The 25808-nt window shown below is 38.1% G+C and overlaps 1 protein-coding gene across 1 annotated transcript; it reads right to left on the bottom strand.

Annotated features, from left to right (window-relative positions):
* Positions 1-1489: 1489 nt before the first annotated feature.
* LOC149846401 (superoxide dismutase [Mn], mitochondrial-like) lies at positions 1490-20467 on the bottom strand. The gene is made up of 6 exons (XM_089996336.1): positions 20111-20467; positions 18669-18715; positions 18464-18589; positions 18246-18302; positions 17279-17356; positions 1490-1705 (listed from the first exon to the last, which is right to left on the bottom strand). The coding sequence occupies exons 1-6, from the start codon at positions 20403-20405 to the stop codon at positions 1613-1615; spliced, it is 696 nt and encodes a 231-aa protein (XP_089852462.1). The 5' UTR covers positions 20406-20467; the 3' UTR covers positions 1490-1612.
* Between the last annotated feature and the right edge of the window lie 5341 nt (positions 20468-25808).

The raw sequence follows: 25808 nt of genomic DNA, 5'->3' as shown, positions 1-25808 counted from the left end.
GATAGAGAGATCTCTTTGTCACGGCTCTTTTTGTCCCATCTTAGTGGACAGAGCCGAGACAGATAGAGCTCTCTTTTTTTCTTTCTCTATCCCGTCTCGATCTGTAGAGCTGAGACAGAGAGAGAGAGGGGTCTCTCTCTGTGTTATTCTGATATCGCTGAGAATCACTCAGTTGCTGATTTTATATATATTGCAATAATTGTCATCGGCCAACAGCTGTCGGTTTCCTTTCATTGACCACACCAGCAAGGCTGTCGGCCTTCTCAAGAAAACCCAAAGAAGGAAAGAACTAGGGTGAGGTTTTTACCTGCTGGCAGTGGCTCCTCCCTGCGGCGGTGGTCTGGCAACTCTTTCTTTCTCTCTCTCATTTTCTCAAACCTTTTCTCCCACTCTGTTAAATCAAGCTCTCTCTCGTTGAATGGGTGGGGCTGAGAAGCCACTGTGAGGACTCTTGAGGATAACCCTCACCCTCCCGCTGAATGAGGAAGGTGAGGCTTATTCTCATCCCCTCTACAACGAGAGGAGAAAGCGCTTCCTCTTTTTGAGGAACCATTTTCGCTTTTGGGTGTTTCCTTTTTTTTTTTTTGTAACTTGTCTTCCCCGACACAGGTGGGTTTTACAATAGTTCCTATCACATTTGAATAAGAAGCATATAAAACGGTTTCATTAATTTTGAAAGCAACTGGAAAGGGATTTCTTCTCCAAAAATATATTAAAAGTCCAACATAGCAAATGTCGGACATAGTTGCGAGGGTTTGAATCTCACGGCCACGGGGCTAACCTCAACTTACGTGACTAGTGGGAACAAACGACAGGCATTGAAGAAGGCCAGAAAAGGGAATAAAAATATAACGTATTCATAGTACCTCATGGAAAAACCATTTCCCAACCCCATGTCAAAAAAGAGCTTCTAAGATAAAGTCCTCTTGAATGGCAGCCCATAGAATTGTTGACAAATTGGCCGTTGATTCATTCTGATGCCTGGCCAGTCTCTTCCATACTGGATTTATCATGATTTTTAACACGTTTTTGTAATTTCCTTATAGTCTTCATATTTTCTTTCTTTGATTTTAAATATATTGAGTTTTATAAATATTACATCTTAAAACTATAAAAAATGCGTTTTCTACATATTAAATATTTGAAAAATATCCTAGTGCCATAAAAATTACATACTAGAAAATTTGCATTTGTATCTTTGATCCGTAACTGTATCCATGTGAAATAGCCCATGATTTAGAAAAACAATTAAATAAAAAAGGTTTTTTGCTGACCCTAGGGAAACTTACGCAAGCTGTGAAAGTGGGAAGCTTTTCAGAGGAAAATCATTGACTACCACAATTAGCCAATCGTTTTACCACTACTTTTTTACAACCACCACCAACCAAAAACTTGTCATCAGCCTGTGACATGCTCAAACAAAGCAAGCAAATTTCTGAACCAACCAACCAGCAAATGAAAGGTTAAGCATTACAACTGAATAATGAGATACCACGAGAACAAAAACTTTATTTGAAAGTCTTCCAGTGTATGATTCCATTTCCAACACTAAGCTCTCAAAGTAGATGAAAAAGGAGTTTCTTCATCGAAGACAACATGCGTAATGTACCCCTCAGGATGTCTCTTTCTCGTAGACGTCATTTGCATATTTCCAATCGATAACCTTCCAAATATTCTTCAGATAGTCTGGTCTCACATTTTTGTACTGCAGCAACAAAATCAAATTTTTATTTGAGTGACAAAATTGCGAGTACAAAGCGTTATCAGCAAAGGAAAATACACCCATTCAACTAGTCGAACATCTGAGCATACATTTCCGACAAATATGAAAAAAGGAAAGAAATCTCCAATACTCGAGAGACATCGAAAACCACTCAAACACTGATAGCATACGGCATTTTGTGGTCTACCAAAATGCACTGGGTGGCACTGGCGGAGCCAGGGGTGGGCGGTCGCCCACCCCAGAATTAGAAACCGGATTTTTTTTTCTTCTGACGATGTTAAAGAAAGAATATGAGTCCATGTGTGTTTTCTTCTAACGATGGTAGTGCTAATCTTTTCCCTTAATTTTTTTCACCTTATTGAATTGTGTAAAAACGGCAGAAGAGACGGGTTATTAGTTCGTGGGAGTTGGAGTTCTCTCTTGTGAATATTCAACGAAGATCTGTGTGTTTTCCCCCCAGCTTCTTCTTTTGTCATTTGTTCTTTGTGAAACCGTGTAACCTACGTTTATGGGGAACCCAGCTCCACTCATCCCTATATCATCCTCTGTGGTCATAACTCCCTCTGAGATCTCATTGGTACTAAGTTGTTTTGATCAATCTGGCCCTATCGATGGGTTCAGCACGCTTGATTTAATAGAAATCAATCTTTTGATAGTGTTCTTTAACAAAAAAAACATGATTTTCAATTTATTTTGACAGTGTTCTTTAACAAAAAAAAATGTTTTTATTAATGGTTATTGATTTTTTAATCAGCAAAAAGTCCTGCACATAAGTCGGATTTTGTCTATTCAAATGCCGATCTTCACTAAATGGATGATGTAGATCACATACACAGGGTCCAATTTGATGAAAACAACTTGCATCGGTGAGGTCCTAATGACAGGAATGTCGATATGGATGACTGGAACCTAAATGTGGTTATGGGTACCATGCAAAACACTATGCTTGCTTCACTAAATAAAGGAAAAAAGGGATTGAAAGTGTGTTGTTATAGCCTGGCCACGGGCAGGCCGATGCCATGAAGGCCCTCAGAATGATGAAACCAGATGGTACCATCAACTTGATGGCCATCGCCTTCTCCGGCCAGGGAGGCCGCTTCTAGAAGAGCATGTCAGATCTACCACGCACAACCAAAATTTCTTCTGACGATGGGTGGGCGAAAAATCTCTGGCTCCGCCACTGGTCCGAATAAATGGATCGTCCTTCAAGATCATAGCATTGTCCCCGAGACCCGAAGTCTGCCCACCCAACAAAAAACTTCTGGCTCCGCCACTGCTGGGTGGGGCATTCAAGTTTCAGCAAATAAGGGAAAAAATACTCCATGAAAAAACGTACACGAGGAGGCTGCAACATTTCCACTCACAAAACTCAAAAGTGGGCTAAGTGGAATAGATCAAAACCTGCAGGAAGCAGCAGTCATCTGTCCACCTACTTCCCTAACACCATGCATGAGCTTGATAAAAAGCAGACCAGGTTTGAAGTAAGAAAAGATGGCTATGGCTAAGAAGAAAGCAGTTCATTAAAAGCCTCTGAAATCAATCCTTCATATGACGACTACCAGAACAACAAACTGTATGGTGTAGTGGTCTCGACAGCCAGAGATCACCGAGAAGGTTGAAAAAAAAATGGTAGCGATGGTGTAATGGATGTTCTAACAATGGGTGATGACAGTGGTGGTTGCAGTGGATTACATGATTCAGTGGTGGTGAGATGAAGACGGAGGTCAGACAAAATAGCAGACCATGGAACACGATAATTGTGGAAGATCATGGGACATCTTCAGAGAATACGAAGAGAATGGCAACCCTAGGCATGACGAGTTCTGGGGTATGAATTCATGGAACTAGAGGGACATCAATAGGAACTATTTGAATGACCTGCATGAGTTCCTTAAGAGGAGAGGATCTTTTTTAGCCAGAGGACAAGGAAGCCTACTCTGGCAGGATTTTTTCCTCGACCTGTCCAGCACTTTGAGGGATTCTCTGATGTGAGGAGGTCTAAAGACTCTAAACTACTGGGATATTGAAGCTTTCATGAAATCTCTTAACAGAGCCTTGATCGTGGCTCACGAGATTGAAGTTAGTTTTTGTCCCCCTTCAAAAAGGTAAACAAACAAGACCAAAGCTTGAAAGAGGTCAAGCGATAGCAAGATGTAAGTCCAAGGGGTTTCAGAGACTAATGTGTATGATGGACAGACACAAAACAGGGTGCGAGGTTGGGAGATTGGGTTTGTCAAAGATGCTTCTTCTTGAATTTCAGGAGGAGAAAGCAGTTGGCTCACGAGATTGAAGTTAATTTTTGTCCCCCTTTCTTTAAAAAGGTAAAACAAACAAGACCAAAGCTTATAAGAGGAAGTCAGGCCATGGCAAGATGTAAGGTCCAAGAGGTTTCAGGGCACGTTAGAAAACCGTATGGTTTTTCTGACCCTTCCAAACGAGAGAAACTTTTTCTCTGAGAGTTTTTCTAAAAAGTATTTTTTGATAGGAAATATTCCTCCAAGGGGAATGTTTCGCATCACGAGAAAATAGTGATTTACACCCCCCACCACCCATCTCACCGCCACCACCCATCTCACCACGCACACACACACTCCCCACCACCGCCGCCCACCGCCACCCCGACGTCACCATGCCCGTCGTGTCCTGGGAGATCTGGGAGGTTAAGCTCCACCACCAGCCCTCGCTCAAGAAGCCGGTGGTGCATGCCAATCATGTGTCGCAGGGGTTCTGTGAGTCGAGGAAGGAGATCTAGATCGACATCAGGAGGGACCACCAGATCATCTTCTCTGACCGGCTGTCCTCCCACACGAGCGGCGACGAGAGCTGGTTGATGGACTCGGCATCAATCGCCGCCTTGGAGGTGTCGCATTTGGGCTAGGGGCATTGGTACACCCTTCGGGAGCTTGAGGTGGCAACAAGTGGGTTTGTGGACAAGGAGGGTGGTATGGGGTCGACGCCTCCAGGAGAAGCTCCTTGGCACGCCGAAGAGAGCGGTGGTGGGGAAGATCCACCACCACCACCCTCCTCCTCTCTCTCATTTTTTAAGATTTTCCATTTTATTTTTCTCATGCTACACAAACAAGTGAAAATTTTTCATTTAGAAAAATTACCATATCAAAACTTCTCATAGGCAAAATTTTCTCTTCCTATGAGAATTTTTTTTGCTGCCAAATGTGCCCTCGGAGACTAAGGCGTATGATAGACAGATACACAAACCAGGGTGTGAGGTTGGGAGATTGGGTTTGTCAAAGACGCTTCTTGAATTTCAGGAGGAGAAAGCAGTGTCAAATATGCTCCCAGCCATGGAAGGAGAACAATCCAAACAATTAAGCCAGGTGGAAGGTTAGACCAATACATAAACAATTAAGCCACATGCAGCAGCCACCGAGAAAAAAAGATGTGTCAATTTTGGTGGAACATAGAGGCAGGCAGGAAGGAAGCTCAGGCCGTACGACCAGGAAGGCTAAAGGGACACAGACAAGGAGGCATGGAGGTGTAGATTGGAAAAGGAAGATAACCATCAACCAACCCTGGTCAAAGTGGGGTCGATCCCAATCATTGGTACTTTGATGAAACCAAGTTGGAAGGAAACTGAGGATGGAAGGTCCCATCCTCAGAAACACTTCCCTCACTACCACGGAGCTCAACATTGAAACCCATCTAATGCAGCAAAACATGATAAAGGGAAAGCCATCTTGGTTGATAAATCTCCTCGAGCAGGAAGCATCAAGCTTAAGTTTGATGGGATTGTTTCACATCGAGGGGATTACAGTTTTTCAACAAGATCAGGCACCGGACTCCGATCAGGTGAGTGCTCTCCGGCCAGCCACTAGACTTCAGAAATGTGTTTGGTTTCCCAAGGACTCCATGATTACAATCACTGGGGATCCCAACAGTCCCCCAAATGAAAGGACTAGGGCGGCGGTGACACAATTCCTGACAGATCATCCCAATCATTGTCCCCTCTGAGGGCCATGACTTTTGAGATCCTCTCTAACGGTTTCTTAAAAGGAAGAGGAATATCTTCATACAACACGTCACCCACATCATTAAAAGCAGCCATTTCTTTTGGAAAGAACCACCACCATCAAACGAGGGTGGTTATATCCAATGGGAAGGACCTTTTGGAAAGGTCTCATTTAAATGCACAGGCCATGATATTGCCCCATATTTCTAAAGGGATGGATGATGACGCTGGATTCGTTACTCCTAAAGACCTGCCCAGGAATGTTGAACACAGGATTTCGGACCTATGGTTGGATCTGTTAAATTGTAATTTATAAGACATATAAAAGAAGATACATATACATATATATTTCATATATGTATCTACTTGTATATATAAAATATATATTTTTTTATTGTATTGGCTGTAGGGGTATTTTAGTCATTTTTACATTTTTACATTTTTACATTTTTACGCATATTCATGTTTTTTAATATGATTGTAATTGCACCTTTTTATTTTTTTATTTTTGTAATTTTTTTCATTTCTTATTTTTGTTTTTTTTTATATAATGGTTTTGTACACACAGTCAGCCATTGACTGTGTACACAGTTTTAAAAATATAGACGTTGGGCTGATTCCCAACGTCTCTAATAAGAGATGTTGGGAATAGCCCAACGTCTCTTAAGTTTGCTTATAAATAAGGGCTATGTGAGCCCATTGTATGAATGTATTAGAGTAAAGAGTTGTCTCCTTAAGCTTATAAACACTGTGCATTTATTGCAGTTTCTTTGGTGTAAAGCTTATAAACAGTGTGCATTTATTGCACTTCTTTTGTGGTGTAAAGCTTATAAACACTGTGCATTTATTTTGTGTATTGAGTATTTGAAGTATCAAGTTATTTGAAAACTTGATTGTTTGCAAGGATTCTTCACATGGTAAAAGAGCAAGGATTCTCACTTTTTCGGGTGCCTCGAAAAGTGTGCCCTCAATTTTTTTGGTGATTGAAGTGGATTCACTTGTTCATCCAATATTTTAGAAGACTCTTCTATCAAGAAAGATCTAAAAATCCTTTGTGGTACGTATTCTTTTTCATCATCTCTCCTCTCTAATGGGTGAAAAAGACTCATTTTTCTCTCGGCTTCAAACTCAATGGGTCCAACTATCACGTTTGGGCCGGAAACATGGAGGCTCATATTAAAGGAAAAGGGCTTTGGGGTTATGTTCAAGGCTCGATTCCCGAACCGGAGCCAAAGATAACCTTGATGGAGAAAGGAGAAATAAAAATCCTTGAAGGCGAAGAAAGAGCCAAGGCTCTTGAAGAATACACCAAAAAGCATGAAGAATGGGAGATGAGGAATTTTAAAATTCTCTCATGAATTTTCTCATCCGTAGAAACAAGAATTAACGCCAATATTATCAAGTTTAAGAAGGCTTCTCAAGCGTGGGAGTACCTTGAGAAGATGTACACATCTAGGGACCTGTCTCATAAATATTACCTCCAAAAGAGAGCTTTAACTCTTCGTCAAGGAGAGATGACTATAAGAGAGTATTTTGCCGAACTCTCTTCTATTTGGAATGAGCTTGCTATGCTCAAACCCAAGTGGAGTGGAGAAGCCATAGAGCTTCGTCATAAACAATTGGAAGAAGATAGATGTTTTAATTTTTTGAATGGGCTTAGGCCTGAATTCGAACAAATCCGATCTTCTCTTTTATCCGCCTTCACTTCCCCCTCTCTTGAAGATGTAATTACTAAACTAAGTGGGGAAGAGACTCGTATGGGTATAAGCAAGAACAACCCAAGTGTTCTAGCTTCACCTTCCTATAATGAAGAAAATGATAGAGTTAATGTTGTTTCAAGACCGGGGAGCAACTTAAGGACCTACAAGCCTCCACACTTCAAGAATCAAAACTCAAGTGGTCAAGGAGGGAAGAAGGATTATATCAAGCTTTTATGTCATTTTTGTAAGGAACCGGGGCATATCAAGCCTATTTGCCCAAGGTGGAAAAAGTTACTTGCCATGGCTACTACATCCCAACCTCAAAAGGAAGAGTGTTCGTCATCTTCAAATGGAGCTCTTTCATTGCAACAAATCGTGGATGCACTTCAACCTCTTTTAAAAGGGGCTATTTCTAGAGCCACCATGTCAACCTCTTCTCCTCCCGGTAAGACTTCTTGGCTTTTAGATTAGGGTGCTTCTTTTCACATGACCCCAAGTTTTAGTTCTTTTTCCGAATACTCAAAAAATCCCTCTCCATCTTTTGTTTCAACTGCGGATGGAACATCTCTTGAAGTAAAAAAAAAAAGGAAATTTTGAAAAACAAGGGTTCTTTATTCCAAAAATTAGATTTATACCCAAATTAAACTTAAATTTGCTTTTTGTTTATCAACTCTCGGATCATGGGTGTGATATAAAGTTCTCATCTAACAAATGTTGGATACAGGATCGCCGGTCCGGGAGATTGATTGGGGAAAGCTCTAGGAAGGGCGATCTATACTATGTCGATTCCCTTCAAATTCCAAAGAACTTGTTTTGTAATGTTGTCCAACAAAAAGATATTAATGTGTGGCACAAGAGACTTGGACATCCAAATATTGCAAAAATTTCTCATTTACCTTTTGTTAAAAGTCTATGTAAAAGTGATTTAACTTGTAATGACTGTATTCTTGGGAAAATGAAAAAATTGCCTTTTTGTGAAAGATCTATGTTTACAACAAGACCTTTTGAAATTATCCATTCGGATGTATGGGGACCGGCACCCGTCCTATCAAAATGAGGTTTTGCATATTATGTCATTTTTGTTGACGACTACACGAGATATTGTTGGATTAATTTTCTTAAACACAAATATGAAGTTTTCTCAATTTTTAAAACCTATCATATGATGATTAAAAATCAATTTAATGAGAATCTAAAAATTTTTAGAACTGACTCTGGTGGAGAATACCTTTCAAGTGAATTCAAAAATTATCTTGAAAGTCATGGTATTCTTCACCAAAGATCTTGTCCCAAAACCCCTCAACAAAATGGATTAGCCGAAAGGAAGCATAGACATATAATAGAGACAACTCGAACATTACTTGTTTCTCAAAACATCCCAAAAGGTTTTTGGGCTGAAGCGGCTTTAGCATCTGTCTATCTGATAAATCGGCTACCTTCTAAAAACTTGAACAATATCTCGCCTTTTGAAAAATTGTATACCAAAGAACCCGACAATAGTCGGTTGAGAATTTTTTGTTGCAAATGTTTCGTTCTTACTGACAAGAATGACAAGCTTTCGCCAAAAGCCATTGCCTGTGCTTTTCTTGGATATTCTAAAACCCAAAAAGGGTTTCGTTGTTATGATATTGAGAATGACAAGCTATATGTTTCCAGAAATGTGAGTTTTCTGGAAAATGTTAATGGTTTTGAAAGGAGTGAACCCTTTGAAGAAAATATGGATTACTCCTTTTTATTTGAAATGTTAGCACATGATGATGATAGTGATGACGATTTCATTCATAATAACATCAATGATAAAGAAGATGGCTCTTACCATCCACCTATCTCCCAACATAGAAGTAAAGGAGCATTGAGAGATCCTATAACATATACCCATAGAGATAAAAACAGTTTTAGGAGTGCAATTGAAAAATTCAGTGAACCTAGTGGGTCCAATTCAACAAATGATGAAAACCTACGAAGAACTGAGAGAAGTAAAAAGATGCCTTCTAGGTTTATTTCATATGATTCGTTTACTCCTAAACATAGAGTCTGCCTTAGCGTCATTCATTCCTATATAGAACCCAAAAACTTTGAAGAAACCAAAATGAATGATGAATGGCTGAAAGCAATGGAATGTGAGCTTTCAGCTCTCAACAGGGCAAAGACTTAGGAGTTTCAAGATCTTCCTAAGGGTAAGAAAGCAATAGGGTGTAGATGGGTATTTAAGGTAAAAACTAAGAGCGATGGATCTCTTGAGAGATATAAGGCTCGATTAGTTGCAAAGGGATATAGTCAAGAATACGTGATTGACTATGAAGAAACTTTTGCCCCTGTGGCCCGAATGGTCACTGTCCGATGTCTCATTACCATTGCCTCAATCAACAAATGGAAATTAACCTACAAAAGTTAAAATATATGAGATTATTCTAAAAAATATGAAATTAACATATGAAAGTAACTAAAAAAATGATTATATAACTGAAAAATATATGAGATTAACCAACAAAAGATGAAGTATACTAAGAAACTGATTACATAACTGGAAAATATATAAGATTAACCAACAAAAATTAAAATATATGAGATTATTCTAAAAAATATGAGATTAACATATAAAAGTAACTAAAAAACTGATTACATAACTGGAAAATATATGAGATTAACCAAAAAAAGTTAAAATATACTAAGACTGATTACATAACTAAAATAACTGAAAAATATACGAGATTAACCTACAAAAGTTAAAATATATGAGATTATTCTAAAAAATATGAGATTAACATATAAAAGTAACTAAAAACTGATTACATAACTGGAAAATATATGAGATTAACCAACAAAAGTTAAAATATACTAAGAAATTGATTACATAACTGAAATAACTGAAAAATATGAGATTAAACTACAAAAGTTAGAATATATGAGCTTATTCTAAAAAATATGAGATTAACATATAAAAGTAACTAAAAACTGATTACATAACTGGAAAAATATATGAGAATAACCAACAAAAGTTAAAATATATTAAGAAACTAATTACATAACTGAAATAACTGAAAAATATATGAGATTAACCAACAAAAGTTAAAATATACTAATATACTAAGAAACTCATTACATAACTGAAAAATATATGAGATTAACCTACAAAAATCTTGTTGATCATGTTTCTGAAATCTTGTCGTAAAAAAAACAAAAAAAAATTGCGCCTTGAGGCATAGAGGGCCGCGCCTCAAGGCGAGGCGCACCTTTTGCGCCTCAAGGCACATTTTTTATAACGCTGGTGCACATCATTGTAGCCAGTGATATAGGGATTATGTCTTGGGTTTTTTTTGGTAAGGGGAGAGAATGGGCAAATGGGCCAACTGCATCCCCCTTTGAAATAAATAATAATAATGATATAGATAATCTTGTATCATAATATGGGCTACTTATATAACCAGTTTATGAGGGTTCAAATCTATGGATTGGCCCAAGTGATTTCTTGAAAAATTGTACAAAACTTAAGCAGGTGAGAAGCAAGTACCACAGCAGCACCAACCAGTCTGAGGGTCTAAATCATTTATGAAATATATATATATATATATATATATATATATATATATATATATATATATATAAGTCTTAGATGCACCTTTCTTATAGGAAATGAACTTACCACACACTATTAGCTCAATAAAATTATGATTCTTATCCTCATAATACATATCAACCATGTGTTGTAAAGGTTTGCAAATAGATTCTAAGTTCTTGGGCAAGAAAGTAAGATAACCATGTACAAAGCAACATAAATTAGATTGAAGCGTGCATCAGTCCAAATCAGAGTTACCGAAAACGCCTATGGAATAGGGGAAGCGCGCTTCCCCGGGGCGCGCTTCCGAAACACGAGGGGAAGCGCAGGTTCAATTGAGGAAGTGTGTGCCCCTTTAAAGGGAAGTGTGTCCCCCTTTAAAGGGAGACGAGCTTCCCCTTAAAGGGAGACGTGTTTCCCGATAAAGGGGGATGCGTATCCCGATAAAGGAGGACATGTACCCCTTACAAGGGAGGATGCTAATGTGGAAAGGACGAATTTGCCCTTTAAAAAAATTTACACATGAATATGTTTTTTACTAAGGGTAAAATGGGTATTTTACAAAACCCATGGAAAAACAAAACCGAAAGGGGCTTAGGGTTTTGTTTTTTCACGTATCATCCGACTCCTCTCTCTCTCTCTCTCTCTCTCTCTCTCTCTCTCTCTCTCTCTCTCTCTCTCTCTCTCTCTCTCTCTCTCTCTCTCTCTCGAGTTTTCGGCGACCTCCGAGTTCCGGCGACCTCAAAAAATTCCGGTGACCTCCACCGACTTCCGACGATGAATCTGTTCAGGACCTTCAGGTACGCTAGCTCTATATCTCTTCTCTCACGCTCTCTCACTCTCTCTATCTTGAATCTTTTTTGCCTCTCAAGTTTTTTTTTTCCTTTTTTTTTATGAGTTCTGGATTCGTTGGGTCTTCGGTGAAAAGGGGATGGCAAGAAGCAAGGGTTGGGTTGGAGGGCTCGACCAATCCCAACATGAAGCAAGGGCACACTGGGCGCAACGTGACCTCCGGCCACAAAGATGCAAAGGGAGAGGTGAAGAGTTGATGGTGGTTGGGTTGTGCCAGCTGCGAGCTAGGGAGAGGAGGACCTCTGACCAGCTGTCGCATGGCAAGTGGCGGTGTTAGGCATTGGGGGGGGGGGCTCGACAGAGACACACAAAGAGGGAGGAGGCTCCAACAGGGAGCACCACCGGCGGGTTGGGGCTCGCTGGAGGTAGTGATGGTGGTGTGTGAGGCATGCACGCCGAGGGGGGTGAACCAAGAGGGTGAGAGAGGGAGAAGAAGGCAGAGAGAGAGGGTTAAAAAAAACACAAAGAGTGGGGGTTATGGATGGTGGTGGGTGTCTTATTGTATGGGTTGGATCCAACCAACCAACTGAGATTGGGTATAAATGGGGGTTAGAGTGGTTTGGGGTTGGGTCCTTATGGGTCCAACCCAAACCGAGTAGGTGAGAGGATGGTTTGGTGGAGGCTTTTGGTTTGGGTTGGATTCTTATGGATCCAACCCAAACTAGGTATTTAAGGGGCATAGTGGGTTGGGTCCAAATGATGTTTATTTTTTTGTTTTAGTAATTCGTAAATTATGAGAGTAATGATTTCATTGATTTGTGTTCTTCACTCTCCATCCTTTGCTTTTAATAATAGTTTTTTTTAGGCTGATTTCATGTGGTGAAGCATAATTCTTTTGACTCCTGAAATTTCAAAAGTTATTCTTTTCGTATTACATGGAGTTATTCACTCTAAATGATGGCCACTACTTAGTTTTTTAGTGTGTCTAGATTTCTAGATTAGCAAAAATGTATTTGTTGAGCCATCTGAGTTTTCACTTTCTGTGTTTAGAATAAAAAATGACTTCAAATTAATTACTACAAGTATTAGGCTGAAGGTAACTTGTCCATGGGTAGTAAGAACTGGTACTTGATGTGCTGCATAATCGAGCTCTTTTGTTATCTACATTCTTTTTTATTGTCATCCATTTGTCCTTGTGAACTTGTCTCAGTATAAAGACAAACATATATGTTTTAATGGTCTTAATCTATTGAGACTTGAGAGTTGAGAATATGAAATGCATATTTTTGTCTCATATTACATTTACCTCACCCAATTCTCATTCAGTGTCAATCTGAATTTTGTCTTTCTTCATTGTGATGTTGTCTTTGTTTAACAATTTTTCATAAATGCAATCTTTTGAAAGAACTTCCTTTCTTTTTCTCTTTTTTTATTTTTGCCTGCTTCATCATAGTATATTATAGATAGATCTTTCATCTCTACGAATGATGCTTATTTAAAATTTTAAAGTGTTTTAAGTTGATTCTTATACTTTTATGATGCAGGTATATTTGCATGTTCTTAGCTTCATTAATGACCATCAGAAGCTATAATCACGACAATTATGATGACGATGATGATTCTTTGTACAATTTGGACTTGGAGCATGAATCGTCTAGTGGTGTTGGGAATGACAATGCAAGAAAGGGTAAGGGGTCTTCTGATTGTCCACAGTTTGAGGACAAAAAAGGAAATTGTTTTGACGAAGAAGATGAAGAAGAATATGACTTGGATGACTACTATTATGAAGATGACCAACATGATGAACCACTTAGCATGCATAAAACAACAGTCATATGGCGTCATGTATTGAAACAAAAGAAGAGTGGGCAAGGAAAGCAAGGTGGAACCCAAGTTTTTATGTGCAGACACTGCAAAAACATTTATCATGGGTCATATACTCGAGTTTTTGCACATCTCATGGGATCTCCAAAGGGACAAAGTGTTGGGATTACCTTTTGTCCTGTAGTTGCAAAAAATGCAGAATTGTCAAGAAAAATTAAGAGGCAAGTTCGACGAGTCGAGGTTTCATCAAGTGCATTTGAGTTGAGGAGATCAAGAATTGATAAACCGAAGAAGCCTATTAGTATGCCTACATTATCTAATGGAAGCCAAAACACAATTGATATTCATGATACCTTAAAAAAGGTAGAAAGAGATGATATAGATCATAAAATCATCAGATTTTTTGTGCAAATGGCATACCTTTCAAAGTGCTTCGATCACCACATTGAGAAGAGATAATATCTGCAGTTAGTAAAGTGCCTTGATATAAACCCCCATCATATGAAAAAGCGCGAACAACGTTGCTTGACAGTGAGAAAGAGTGTATTCACAGGGAGTTAAATGAATTTCGAGAAAAGTTTAAGGAGTTTGGAGTTTTCATTGTCTCAGACGATTAGACCAATATCAAGAACAAATACTTGATAAATATACTTGCATCAAACTGTTTTGGCTCGATGTTCTTATATGCAAGCGATTTTTCTAATGTGCGACAGTCAGCTACAAACATTGCCGAGTTTTTTAAGACGAGAATTAAACTTGTGGGGCCTTCTAATGTAGTGCAAGTGATTACAGACAATGCAACAAATTGTAAGTTAGCAGGTGAAGAATTCAAACAAACGTATATGTATATTTTTTGGTCATCTTGTGTTGTGCATACACTTAATTTGATCTTTAAGGATTTGGCACATGAGTTTCATTGATTGGAAGAAACATATTTGCAAAGTAAAGAAATTATGAAGTATATCACAAATCATTCAAAAGCACTAGCAATCTTTAGAAGTAATGAAAAATTAGAGCTAATAAAGATTGCAAAAACAAGGTTTGCTTCACATTATACTACTTTGAAGCGCTTGCTTGATGTGAGGGAGAGCTTGAGGCTCACAGTAATTTCAGATAGATGGAGCGAGTGGAAGCAATCATGCACGGATGAAACTATAAAAAAAAGAGCTATTACAACAAAAATAATTGTTCTTGACGAAGAATATTGGGATGTTGTACATTTAGCATTATTGATTACAAAACCCATATATAAGATGATTAAATTTTGTGATCAGGAACGCCCTATAATTGGTGAAGTGTATGAAGGCATGGACAACATGTTGGGGGGAATCAAAGACAATCTAAAAGGACAACTAGATTTGTATGAAAAGATTCATAAGATTGTCTCAAATAGATGTGATAGAATGAATGTGTCTCTCCATAGTCTAGCCCACATGCTTACTCCAAAATATTACGAGTCAAAGTATCTCAAGATCCCAGCAACAAGAAGGGTCAAACGAGTTTCTCCTGGTAAAAATTTTATTTTATCTATTTAATAAAGTTTAAAGTTTAATGATTTAATTATTTTATTATTTCATTTGCATTTTCTTGTTATAGTTATTAAATATATTTTTTTTTACAGAAAAAGATAATGATATCTTAGACGGTGCAATGCTCGCGCTTGAAGTCATATCTACTGGAAATGAAGATCTCTCTACACTTTATAGGTCACAACTTGTGGCTTTTGCATCAAGAAGTGAAAGATTTAGCCAAAATGCAACAAGAATAGATGCATTGAATTGTACAATATCGGTGCTTAATTGGTGGCGTTTTTATGGTGGTGATACACCTAAGTTGAGAGCATTAGCCATTAAGGTTTTATCTAAACCTATTACCACATCTTCTGCAGAAAGAGTGTAGAGCACCTATATTTATATTCACAGTGTTAAAAGAAATAGGCTCAATGAAGATCGTGCTGGTACCTTGGTGTATATTCATTCCAATATTCGATTGATTGACAGGTATAATTAAACTGTGTTGTACTTTTGTTTTGGTATTTTTTCCTTTTTTTCTATCATTGATTGTTTATTAGTATTCATATTTTATATTCTTTTTATAAAAATGTGCAACAATCGATATAAAGAAGGACCTAGTCGAAAATGGGATATCAATCCAGAACTTCTTATTGTAGAAGAAAATACGTTGAAATTAAAGGACATGCGTTGGAGAGATTTGGATGATAATGCACAACAATCAAGCACTATTTCGAAATCCAAACCCAAAGATGCACAACCTAGAGCTCCATAAACTCCAATAATCATATGCACAAATGAAGTTGAAGAGAATACAAATCAATCCAACAAAGCTAGTAGAACTGCAGATATACAAGAGCGACCATCAGTTCCTCAAGGCCGGATTGATCGTTTCTTTGGCAAGAGACCTAGGCAAGGTAATGTTGATCTTGTATTTTTTATTTTTACTTTTTTCTATATATGTATTTTTTATATTTTAAATTGAGGTTTTTGAACATTTTCATTTTTAACATATTCATTATAGAAAATGAAGGAAGGAGCATAAGGCATGGTCGTGGAGGACAAGAAGCATGTGATGATGCAGAAAGTTCTCGATTTATTGCTGACTTGAAGGGGAAGAGAAAGATGACAAATTAATGAATTATTGAATTCTTAATTATTCTTTTGATGATGTAATTGTAGCCCAACTTAGAAACCTTTATGTTACTTTTTTTGTCATGGTCTTGTAATATTTTGTTGGTTTGATATGTACTTTTATTTTGAACCTTGCATGATGAAGTAAAGTAGTAGATTATGTTAATTTTAAGTTTATAGTTTAGAACTTTATAGCTTATAAATTATAGTTTAGATTCTTAGAACTTTATAGCTTAAAATTTTAACCATATCTTTATGTAATCTTTGAGTTTATTGATTTATCATTTTCTATATTGTAGAGATCACAAGATTTACAACAATCAAGTTATTTGATTCTTTCATTGAAAAAGGTACACTTTTTAATCAAATTTATTAGTTTTCTTAATGCATTATTTAGTGCTTCCATGCATTTGTTAAATGGTTGCAACATGAATGTGAATTATGATATTCTCTTGATGTATTTTTTTAATGCTTGAAAGTTGCAAATAATGCATTTGTTAGATAATTGCAACTTATATTATTTATTGTCTTAGATACATGTTTTATTTTGTCAATGATGACATAAATCTTATTTTTTGATAAAATAAAAATATATAATTACATGTTTGCTTCTCTTTCGATTCTTATTCGCTTCTCATTTGAATCCTATGTCGCTTCCTTCTTCGCTTCTTAGGTCGCTTCCGAGACGCTTCCTAGGTCGCTTTCGAGACACTTCCTAGGTCGCTTCCGAGTCGTCCCGCGCTTCCCGCTTCCTAAAATTTTAGAAGTGCCTCGCTTCCTGCTTCCGCTTCCCGTATCGCTTCCCGCTCCCGCTTCCTCGACTGGCAACTCTGGTCAAAATAAATGATGTATACGCGAAAAAAAACTACAGATTTATATAACAAAGCAACCTACAACAAAAACATAAATTTATGGCAGAGTGGACTTTTGCACAATCAGTACATAGAAAGTAAAGGAGGTTATCTTAATTGAGAAAGAACCAAACTTGGCTAAAAAAAATAAGATAGAGCAACATACAAGCATTTGGCAAAGCTGTTAAGGGAAACAGAAAATGAAAAACAGTAACATTACCTGTAAGTAGTATGCATGTTCCCATACATCTATCCCCAACAGTGGAACTAAGCTTGATCCCTTAGTTACCAATGGATCCTAAAAAGAGAAAAGAAAAGCAATCATGCTTTGTGACTGATAAAAGGTTACTATAAGCAGCACTAACTTGCTGCAAATGATCAGAGATTACATAAAGCAACCACAGTTACAGACTTAACCAAATAATGCACACAATGAAATCTAATGATATAACAGAAAACTTATATAGGTTGTTAAATTCAAAACATGCAGAAAACTCCAAACTGAAAAATGCTAAGCTTTAAAACAAATCAGGTAAAAGAAATGTGAAAACCTGCTTTTACAAGGAGAAAATTCAGTTATTTGTCAATCCATACATGGGTGTCTAGGCATGTGCAGTTTTTACATGCATGTGCATCTGGAGGCATTAACAACCACTGAAAAACCAATATATAGCTGCAACAAAGGACAGTTAAAGGCTATTATAAAAAGAAAAAAAAGGGGCCATGTAATGAGTTTGATCATGAAGAGAACACCCTCATCCAAAGTCAGGAAATGGACTAGGAAAGGGAGAGAAGCATGTCATTTATGTAGGAAGTTAATAATACAGTCACAATTTGCTTCACCGGAAGAGGTCACGATTCAAATCCTTACTAAATATCTTACTGAAATGTACAAAATGACTATACATGCATTTACTTATTAAGAGTATGGAGAAAATTCACAACATATTCTTTTCTCTCAAAAAAAAAACACAAAATACAGAATCCCTTAATATAAACAGTCCACAAAGGGAACCATGACTGCAACAACAACTTCCAAATTCAGCAAACAACATGCCAGAAGTGTTCTTATTTATACAAATACATAAGCTCTCATTCTCTTGAGATTCTGTGCAACATTTCATTTAAATGTCAAAACATTATCGCAACTAAATGATAGAGAATTCCTCTTTAGCTCTGTACATTACCTGATTAGCTGTTGTTTCAACTACAAGCTTATTTTGTGCCTTATCCAAACCAAGCCACTGTTTGAATCAAAACATAAACATGAGAAACATATAGAGTCATGAAGTAATGAGCTAAGTTTGAGATACAATCAAAACTAGTAAATGATAGAAAATTACTAGACAATATGAAAGATTCAATCAAAACAAAAATCAGTAAATAACCAAGAGATATCACTCACCACCCATCCAGAACCTTGTAGAGCAGCACCTTCAGAGTTCATTTTCTGAACCAAAAACTCCAAAGAGCCAAAATGTTCATCAATTAACCAACCAAGAGCACCTTTGGGGGGCTGACCACCACCTTCCTGTCAGTTTATTTTCAATAAACATGCAGATATGGTTTTAAAGGCAAGCAGAAGAGAAAAAGATAATCAATGAACTTACATTAATAGGCTTAAGATTATTCCAGAAGATGGAATGATTGATATGGCCTGAAAGGGTATTACAAATGTTAGTTGACCTCCCTCCCTAATGCACACACGCACACATGCAGATTATATATTTTAAAGGAATGCACATGTTGACATGAGGATGTGAACAGCAAAGTAAACACCAAGGTTCACAAACCCTTTTTCTAAATAATATAAGCTTAAACCCACAAGTTGACTTCAGTAAGGATTCACTGCAAAAAAAGTAAATGCAGTTGATGCAGCAAATCTTCAGGTTTACAACAATGTAAACCCATGACACACATGTATGCATAGAACAGGTCTTTTTGTGGATAGTCACTATTCTCTGTGGAATGACAGGATTAGGCATGTGGAATAGATGCACTTCACTGTTAATATCTGATTTCCAGGCTGTTGTATCAACAATATAATGGAGACAGTGGAAAAGAGATGACATCTCAAGGAATGAAACAAGAAAACAGGAAAAAGTATAAGCCAGCTATAACAGGACGCAATAAGTTGGTTACAGATATCAGTAAAATGCCCTAAAAAAGAAAAAAGAAAATGAATCTAAAAGAGCATTCAGAATCCTATTATGCCACTAAAGCTATTGCAGTACAGTATACCATTGCATCACCCAGACTTTTATGGCCTTTCTGGGATTTCATGAGGAGAAATAACACATCATACTACTAACAAAAATGAAAAATCTAAGTTATGTAACAAATTACATCCTAACCTAGTAGATAAATAAAAGACAGGAAACCTTGCAAAATTCAGGCTATAGTTAATCTTATTAGGCATACATATAAAATGAGATAGACGCTAAGAAAACCAAAGCAATCATGAGAAAACCGCATTCAAGCTTTAATAGACCACAAAGGAAAAACAGTAAAAGACAATCTTGAGAAAATTAAACGCCAGATAGACGAGCTTCAAAGTTATGATAAGGAATTCCGTATCATTTAACAAGTTTGCAGACCACATGACAAGTTTTAACAAAATATACATCCTCAAACTGGAGCAACAACAATGCCTGAATTATTTTCTCATCACATATTCACAATTCTCATATTTATAATGTCAATTTGAGATTTACAAGTCCCAATTGGGCTCACTGTTTCTTCGAGCATCCATGATCTACTCATTGACAAATATCACCAAAATTAAAGAAATGATAGCAGCAAAAAAAATGACAACGCATCAATTAGACTATTTTTTCATCAGCAAGGTCTAGGGATGTAGATAAGCAAACAAACAGAAGATTTCATTCCATGAATCCAAGTAAAAACAAAAGTATCTATAATTCTTAACGAAAACTACTCTCCCAGCAGTGTAACATACAATCCATAGACTTCTCTGCAACAAAAGAAACGTAATTTTCGGATCTACGGCATCGATTCCAAAACCAACGGGAGCAAGAAATGGGACACAAACCTCCGCCGTTGAACTTGATGGCGCTCTGCAGATGGGCGACGGTGGAGGCGTCCCCCTTGTTCATGGCCTCGTCCAGTTGCTCTAGCGCCTTGTTGTAGTTGGTGATGTAGGTCTGATGGTGCTTCTGGTGGTGGAGCTGCATGATTTCGCCGCTAATGGCCGGCTCCAGGGCGCCGTAGTCGTAGGAAAGGTCGGGGAGGGAAAACGTTTGGAGTTCCCGGCGAGAAATTCCGGCCAATACGGCCGGAATCTGGAACCCTAGGGGTCCTTTCCGGGAGAGGATTCTCATCGCCATCGCTGTTTCTGAAAGACGTGAGTGAAGGTTGGGAATTGGGACACTCTCCAGAAAGAACCGAAGAGGTGCGGGACCACGAAAAAAGGAGGGGTATTTATAGACGGGAAGGACGAAAAAGGTTTGACCGTGTCAGTTAATTACGAAAATGCCATCCAGACTGTGGAAATGCCAGATAGGTCCCTCTTCTGTCGAACAGCGGACCGGCTGGTCCTTAAATTGTGTCGGGAAGCAGGACTTTGATGGGCCGGTGGGTCCACGAAGTAGGTGGGGATGAGATGGATCGGGTTCTAACTAGAGAGGATCCATTTTGGATTTGGTTCAGTGTAGATAGTAGGTACTAGTGAACCCAAGATAATTGGACCTGACTTAGTGAATGAAGATTCCAAGTCAAATTCCAATATGGAGATCTAATTTTTGGGTACATACATCGCTAAATTAGGATATCCAAAAATGACTCAGTTCATAAGCTTTGGCAAAGGGAAGAGGCATCACAAATTCTTGGCCCAAAATAAGCGTGTATTGTTCAGATTCAGCTGTGAATCTCTGGAAGCCGTATCTGACCCGTTTAATCAATTGGATATAGAACTCTTTACCAGATCTGACTAAATGGTAATTGGTGAGATTAGGGCTGCAAACACCTTCTTACTAAAGGGCATAGATCAAAGAGGGAAGGTGATCATGTTTAAACAAAAATACTTACTTTTGCACATCTCATGGGCCTACTTCTTCAATAGGTCAGCATGATGCGACGGTCCTTCCTTACCTACCGTAAGCTTTTTAATTGCTCACTTGCAGCTGCAAAAATTTTGATAATTGAAAGTTTAAGAAAGCAAGAGAAATCGTAATCACTTGAAAGCAATCACGAGAGTGAACAAAAGAAAGCTCTTCGCATTTACATTCATTCACATTTTTGCCCGAAGACTTGTTACAATTCAGATCTACGAGCTGACCCTTTAAGGCATTTTTTCAACCTAAACCAAAGTATAGGGGTGGGCCGAAGAAAGTTATAAGTGACTCGATACTTTATATTAAAACTCAACTAAAGCAAAACAGACTCTAGACACAACTGTATAAAATAGGTCGCAAGGGAACATGCTCCCCCTTCAAGAAATACGCCACTCTCGGCGCCATTTGCTTCGTGGTAGGCCCTAACTTCGGTCGGATAGCAACTCTTCATTCAGAATGTTGTCTCCCACGTTGGCTTCGCTATCTCCTCCCACTGCACCAGATACTTCTTCACTTTGTCCAAGTAATTGACCATGTGGCAAAGGATCTTACTGAGATGTTTCTTGGCCGATTGTACTGTCGGGGCCCTCTACAGGATACGAGCACATTGTGGCACACTACATTCCGGACCCCCCTCGTTTGCATGGAATGGTTTCAGGTTGCACACGTGGAACATTGAGTGCACCTTAAAGTCTGGGGGCAGGTCCAGCTTGTACGCTAAGTTGCCCACTTTCTTGGTGATGATGAATGATCCCTCGTACTTCTTGATCACTCTGCGGTACCGTCCACGAAAGATACTTGTGCGATCTGGATAGAGTTTCATCAACACCTGGTCCCCAACACATAACTCAGTAGGATGACAGTGCTTGTCCGCCCACTTCATCATCATCTTGGCCGCTTTGTGCAAAAACGTTTTCGCCAACTCCATCTGCACGTGACAATCTCGAATAAACTGATAGGCAAAGGATGGCATTCCCTTCTCTTGCGCGGCTAGAGTGTGCAGGGTCAATGCTATGTCGTGGCTATCTCGAGTGGGTTGTGGCCTGAAGACTCGCGCTTCTGATGATTGTAGCAGAATTGGGCTATGTCAATGAGCTTTACCTAGTCCTTCTAATTGGTTCTAACAAAGTGCCTGAGGTATTGCTTCAATAGTCCATTGATGTGTTATGTCTGCCCATCGATCTGGGGGTGAAAACTTGTTGAAAATAACAGATCGAAGCCGAGTAGCCGAAACACTTCACGCTATAATTTGTCGGTGAAGTGAGCATCACAATCGCTCACAATGCTTCTTGGTACACCACAGTGCTTCACCATATGCTTGACGAATAGCTCCACCATCTTCTCTGTAGGGCACTTTTTGGAAGCTGGGATGAAGGTGGCATATTTACAGAAACGGTTCACCACCACCAGGATGGAGCTGGAGTCACCTACCTTCGGCAAGCTAACAATAAAGTCCATGAAAATGCTTTCCCAATGACGTTTTGGGATATGTAGATACTCAAAGAGGCCGACAGTCTTCTGATTAGTACCCTTGTCTTGTTGGCAGATGAGACACATTTACATATATCTATCCACATTGTCTCTCATTTGCGGCCAATAGTAACCGCTCTCAAGGAGTGCTAAAGTTCACACTTGACCTGGTTAACCTGCTCATAAAGTATCATGGCACTCCTTAAGCAATTCGTGGTGAAGGCTTTTCCACTGCGGTACGAAGACGCATCCCCTTTTAGTCACGAGGAGGTTGTCTCATAACCAGAAACGTCAAATCTTTCCTGCCTCTATGTAGGTGGACTTAATTTTCATGTGTCAAATATTAAATAAAACATAGGTTTACATAAATAAAACATTCACAACACGAAAATATACATAATACATCCACGATAACAACCAAACAAAAACACTATAAGGCCATTAATTGTTTATAGCTAAAGAAAAAAGCTTGAAAACAACGAAAATCGTAGGAATGGAGCAAAAAAACTAACCAAAAAAGTCGATTAACGTCAGAATGGAGCAAAAAAATTAATTGAGGAAGTCGATCAACGATTAAATGAAGTGAAAAAACTTTTACAAGAATTGCCGCAAGGGTACAATGAAAAGGTTAGGGTTATAGAGGGAAAGGGTCATTGATCATTCCACATACAAATGAAAAAATAAAAAAAAGTGAACACAAACCCTATATATATATATATATATATATATATATATATACACACAGGTAAATTCGCATGCTAAAACGAAATCTCTCATCTCTTAAAGTTGACTACATGCAAAAGTACATCAATTTTGCAAACTTTTCATGATTTTTGTATCAAAAGTACACTTTCACAACTACCAATGAAAAACTCTTGATGAATTTTGCATGTAAGGGATTTTTGCAAGGATTATCGCAATTTTAGTACTACATATGCAAAAATCATGAGGAATTTTGGCAAGGATTACCAAGAGTTTCACATCAAATGTTGTGTAAAATTAGTAATTTCTACGAAAACATTGTGCACATTTCATTTTTAGTGATATTTGTCGTATATTACAGTTATTTTCTGTTTAAAATCACTCTTAATTACACAATAAAATAAATTATATTGATTATTTGTAATCTATTGACAACGATAACTATCATTGTCTGATTGTTTGTAATCTATGGATGACCATGTTAGTTTAAAATTGACGACAAATATTGTCGGCTATATGATTTTAAGTCGACGATAACTTATCATCGGTATAAAAAATATAGCCGATGATTTTTATTATCGACTATATCTATTTTTTTTTTAAACTAACATAGCCGATGATTAATTATCATTGGTATAAGCAATATAGTCAACAATTTTTCTCATCGGCTATATCTAAGTTTTGTTCTTTTTTTTAAACTAACATGGCCGAAAATAAAAATCACCAGCTATTTTTCTTATACCGATGATAATTTATAGTCGGCTATGTTAGTTTAAAAAAAGAAGAAGATATAACTAATGATAAAAATCATCGGTTATTTTTCTTATAGAGACAATAATTTATCATCGGCTATATTAGTTTCAAAATAAAAAAAAACTGAATATAGTTGACGATAAAAATTGTCGTCTATATTGTTAATACCGATAATAAATATTTGTCGGCTATGTTAGTTTAAAATCGACAATAATTATCATTGTCTTATAATTGGCGAGATTAATTATCATCATAATTATAAAAGATTTTTAGCAATGATTAATTATCATCGTAATTTAAAATCGACAATAATATTGCTGGCATGATCTCTCCCCGATGGGATAAGAGCTACGATAAAATATCGTCAGTATTAAATTATTATTGATGACGATAATTTATCGCCACTATTTTTTTGGTTGTTAATGAGCTATTTTCTTGTATTGGTTCCTTCAATACTTATCTATAAAGAGACCAAAACTTTCAATTTATATAAATTACGTAAGACAATTTATACAAATACCTACAAATTCACATTATCAAACCATTAAAAGAATATTATGATATATCAAAGGAACCATGAATCATGGTCTGACAATTTCTTCACAAAGTTCTCTTAACTTATGTTTTTTTTGGATGTGAATTGGGCCGGGAGCCCAGAATTCAGATGATCCATGGCTCTTAGATGCAATACAATCAATTTTCTGTTTTTCGTGGAGGTAGCACTACAAGAAATAAGAGATTTATTGGCGCGCCAGTGAAAAAGTAAAATTTATTGGTGAGTTACGTAACACTAGAGGTGGCAATCGTGTCGGGTTGACGGGTCAGAACACCTCAACACGAACCCGACCCGCTTATTAAACTGGTCGGATGTGGCAAACACGAACACGACCCATTTATTAAACGGGTAACCCGACCCGACATGGTTAACCCGTTTAATAAATGGGTCGGGTTGGGTCGACCCGACACGATTACACGACACGGTGACCCATTTATTAAATGGGTCGACCCGATAACACGGGTTGCGGGTTGACGGGTTTAGGTTCTCGATCCCTCTTTCTCAAAATCGATGAACAAAAACCCTAACCACCGACCCTGTCGCCCCCTCTCTCTTCTCTTTGATCAGTCTCTCCTCCCCCCTCTGACATCTGAGCTTCACCGCCAGTGATCCTGGCCAGTGATTCTGTTGGAGGTGGCATTCACCTGCGCTTTGAGGAGGATGATGTCCTCTCTATTAGGCATTCAGGGTTTCTGTTTCAAGGGAGGTTGATCCGAGCATTATTGGGGTTTTGTTCACCCTTTACTCGCCGGCGGCCATGGCGCGTCTGCCGATTGTTCCTCCTCTCTTTCGGTTATCCTTCCTCTGACAAACCCTCTTTTTTAGGCTCTCTCTCTTTCGCTGACGAGTTTCAAGTCGGAGCGCCAAGTTCAGTGATGCTCTCCCGCAACTGATAGGGAGCGATCGAGCCTCCTACACCGTGTTAGGGTTAAGGTAAACGAGACTTTTTTTTTCTCGTGTGAGTAGGAACTCTGGCAGATTTAGCCAGACGATGATTTATGTCAAGGGATTTAACCACCCTTGACTCGCCAGACCCCGACACTGCGCCTATCCCTATTTTCTGATTTTCTCCCTCTCTTAGAGGGTTTTTCATCTTTCTCTTTTGGGGCAATCAAACACCTCACCTTAACCGCAGTAAACGGGTTGCGGGTTCATGTAAACGGGTTGACCCGCCTGCCTAACCCATTTATTAAACG

The sequence above is a fragment of the Nuphar pumila genome, chromosome 2 (assembly GCF_984573655.1).
Source record: "Nuphar pumila chromosome 2, dmNupPumi1.hap1.1, whole genome shotgun sequence".
Lineage (NCBI taxonomy): Eukaryota > Viridiplantae > Streptophyta > Magnoliopsida > Nymphaeales > Nymphaeaceae > Nuphar > Nuphar pumila.
Note: the sequence above shows the minus strand (reverse complement) of the source record. Positions and strands in the feature narration are given on the sequence as shown.

Coding starts and splice junctions, on each gene's coding strand:
- LOC149846401 (XM_089996336.1), bottom strand. CDS start 20,405: ATGGCGATGAGAATCCTCTCCCGGAAAGGACCCCTAGGGTTCCAGATT. Junction 18,590..18,668: donor ATAATCTTAAGCCTATTAAT/GTAAGTTCATTG, acceptor ATAAACTGACAG/GAAGGTGGTGGTCAGCCCCC. Junction 1,706..17,278: donor AACATGCATACTACTTACAG/GTAATGTTACTG, acceptor TTGTTGCTGCAG/TACAAAAATGTGAGACCAGA.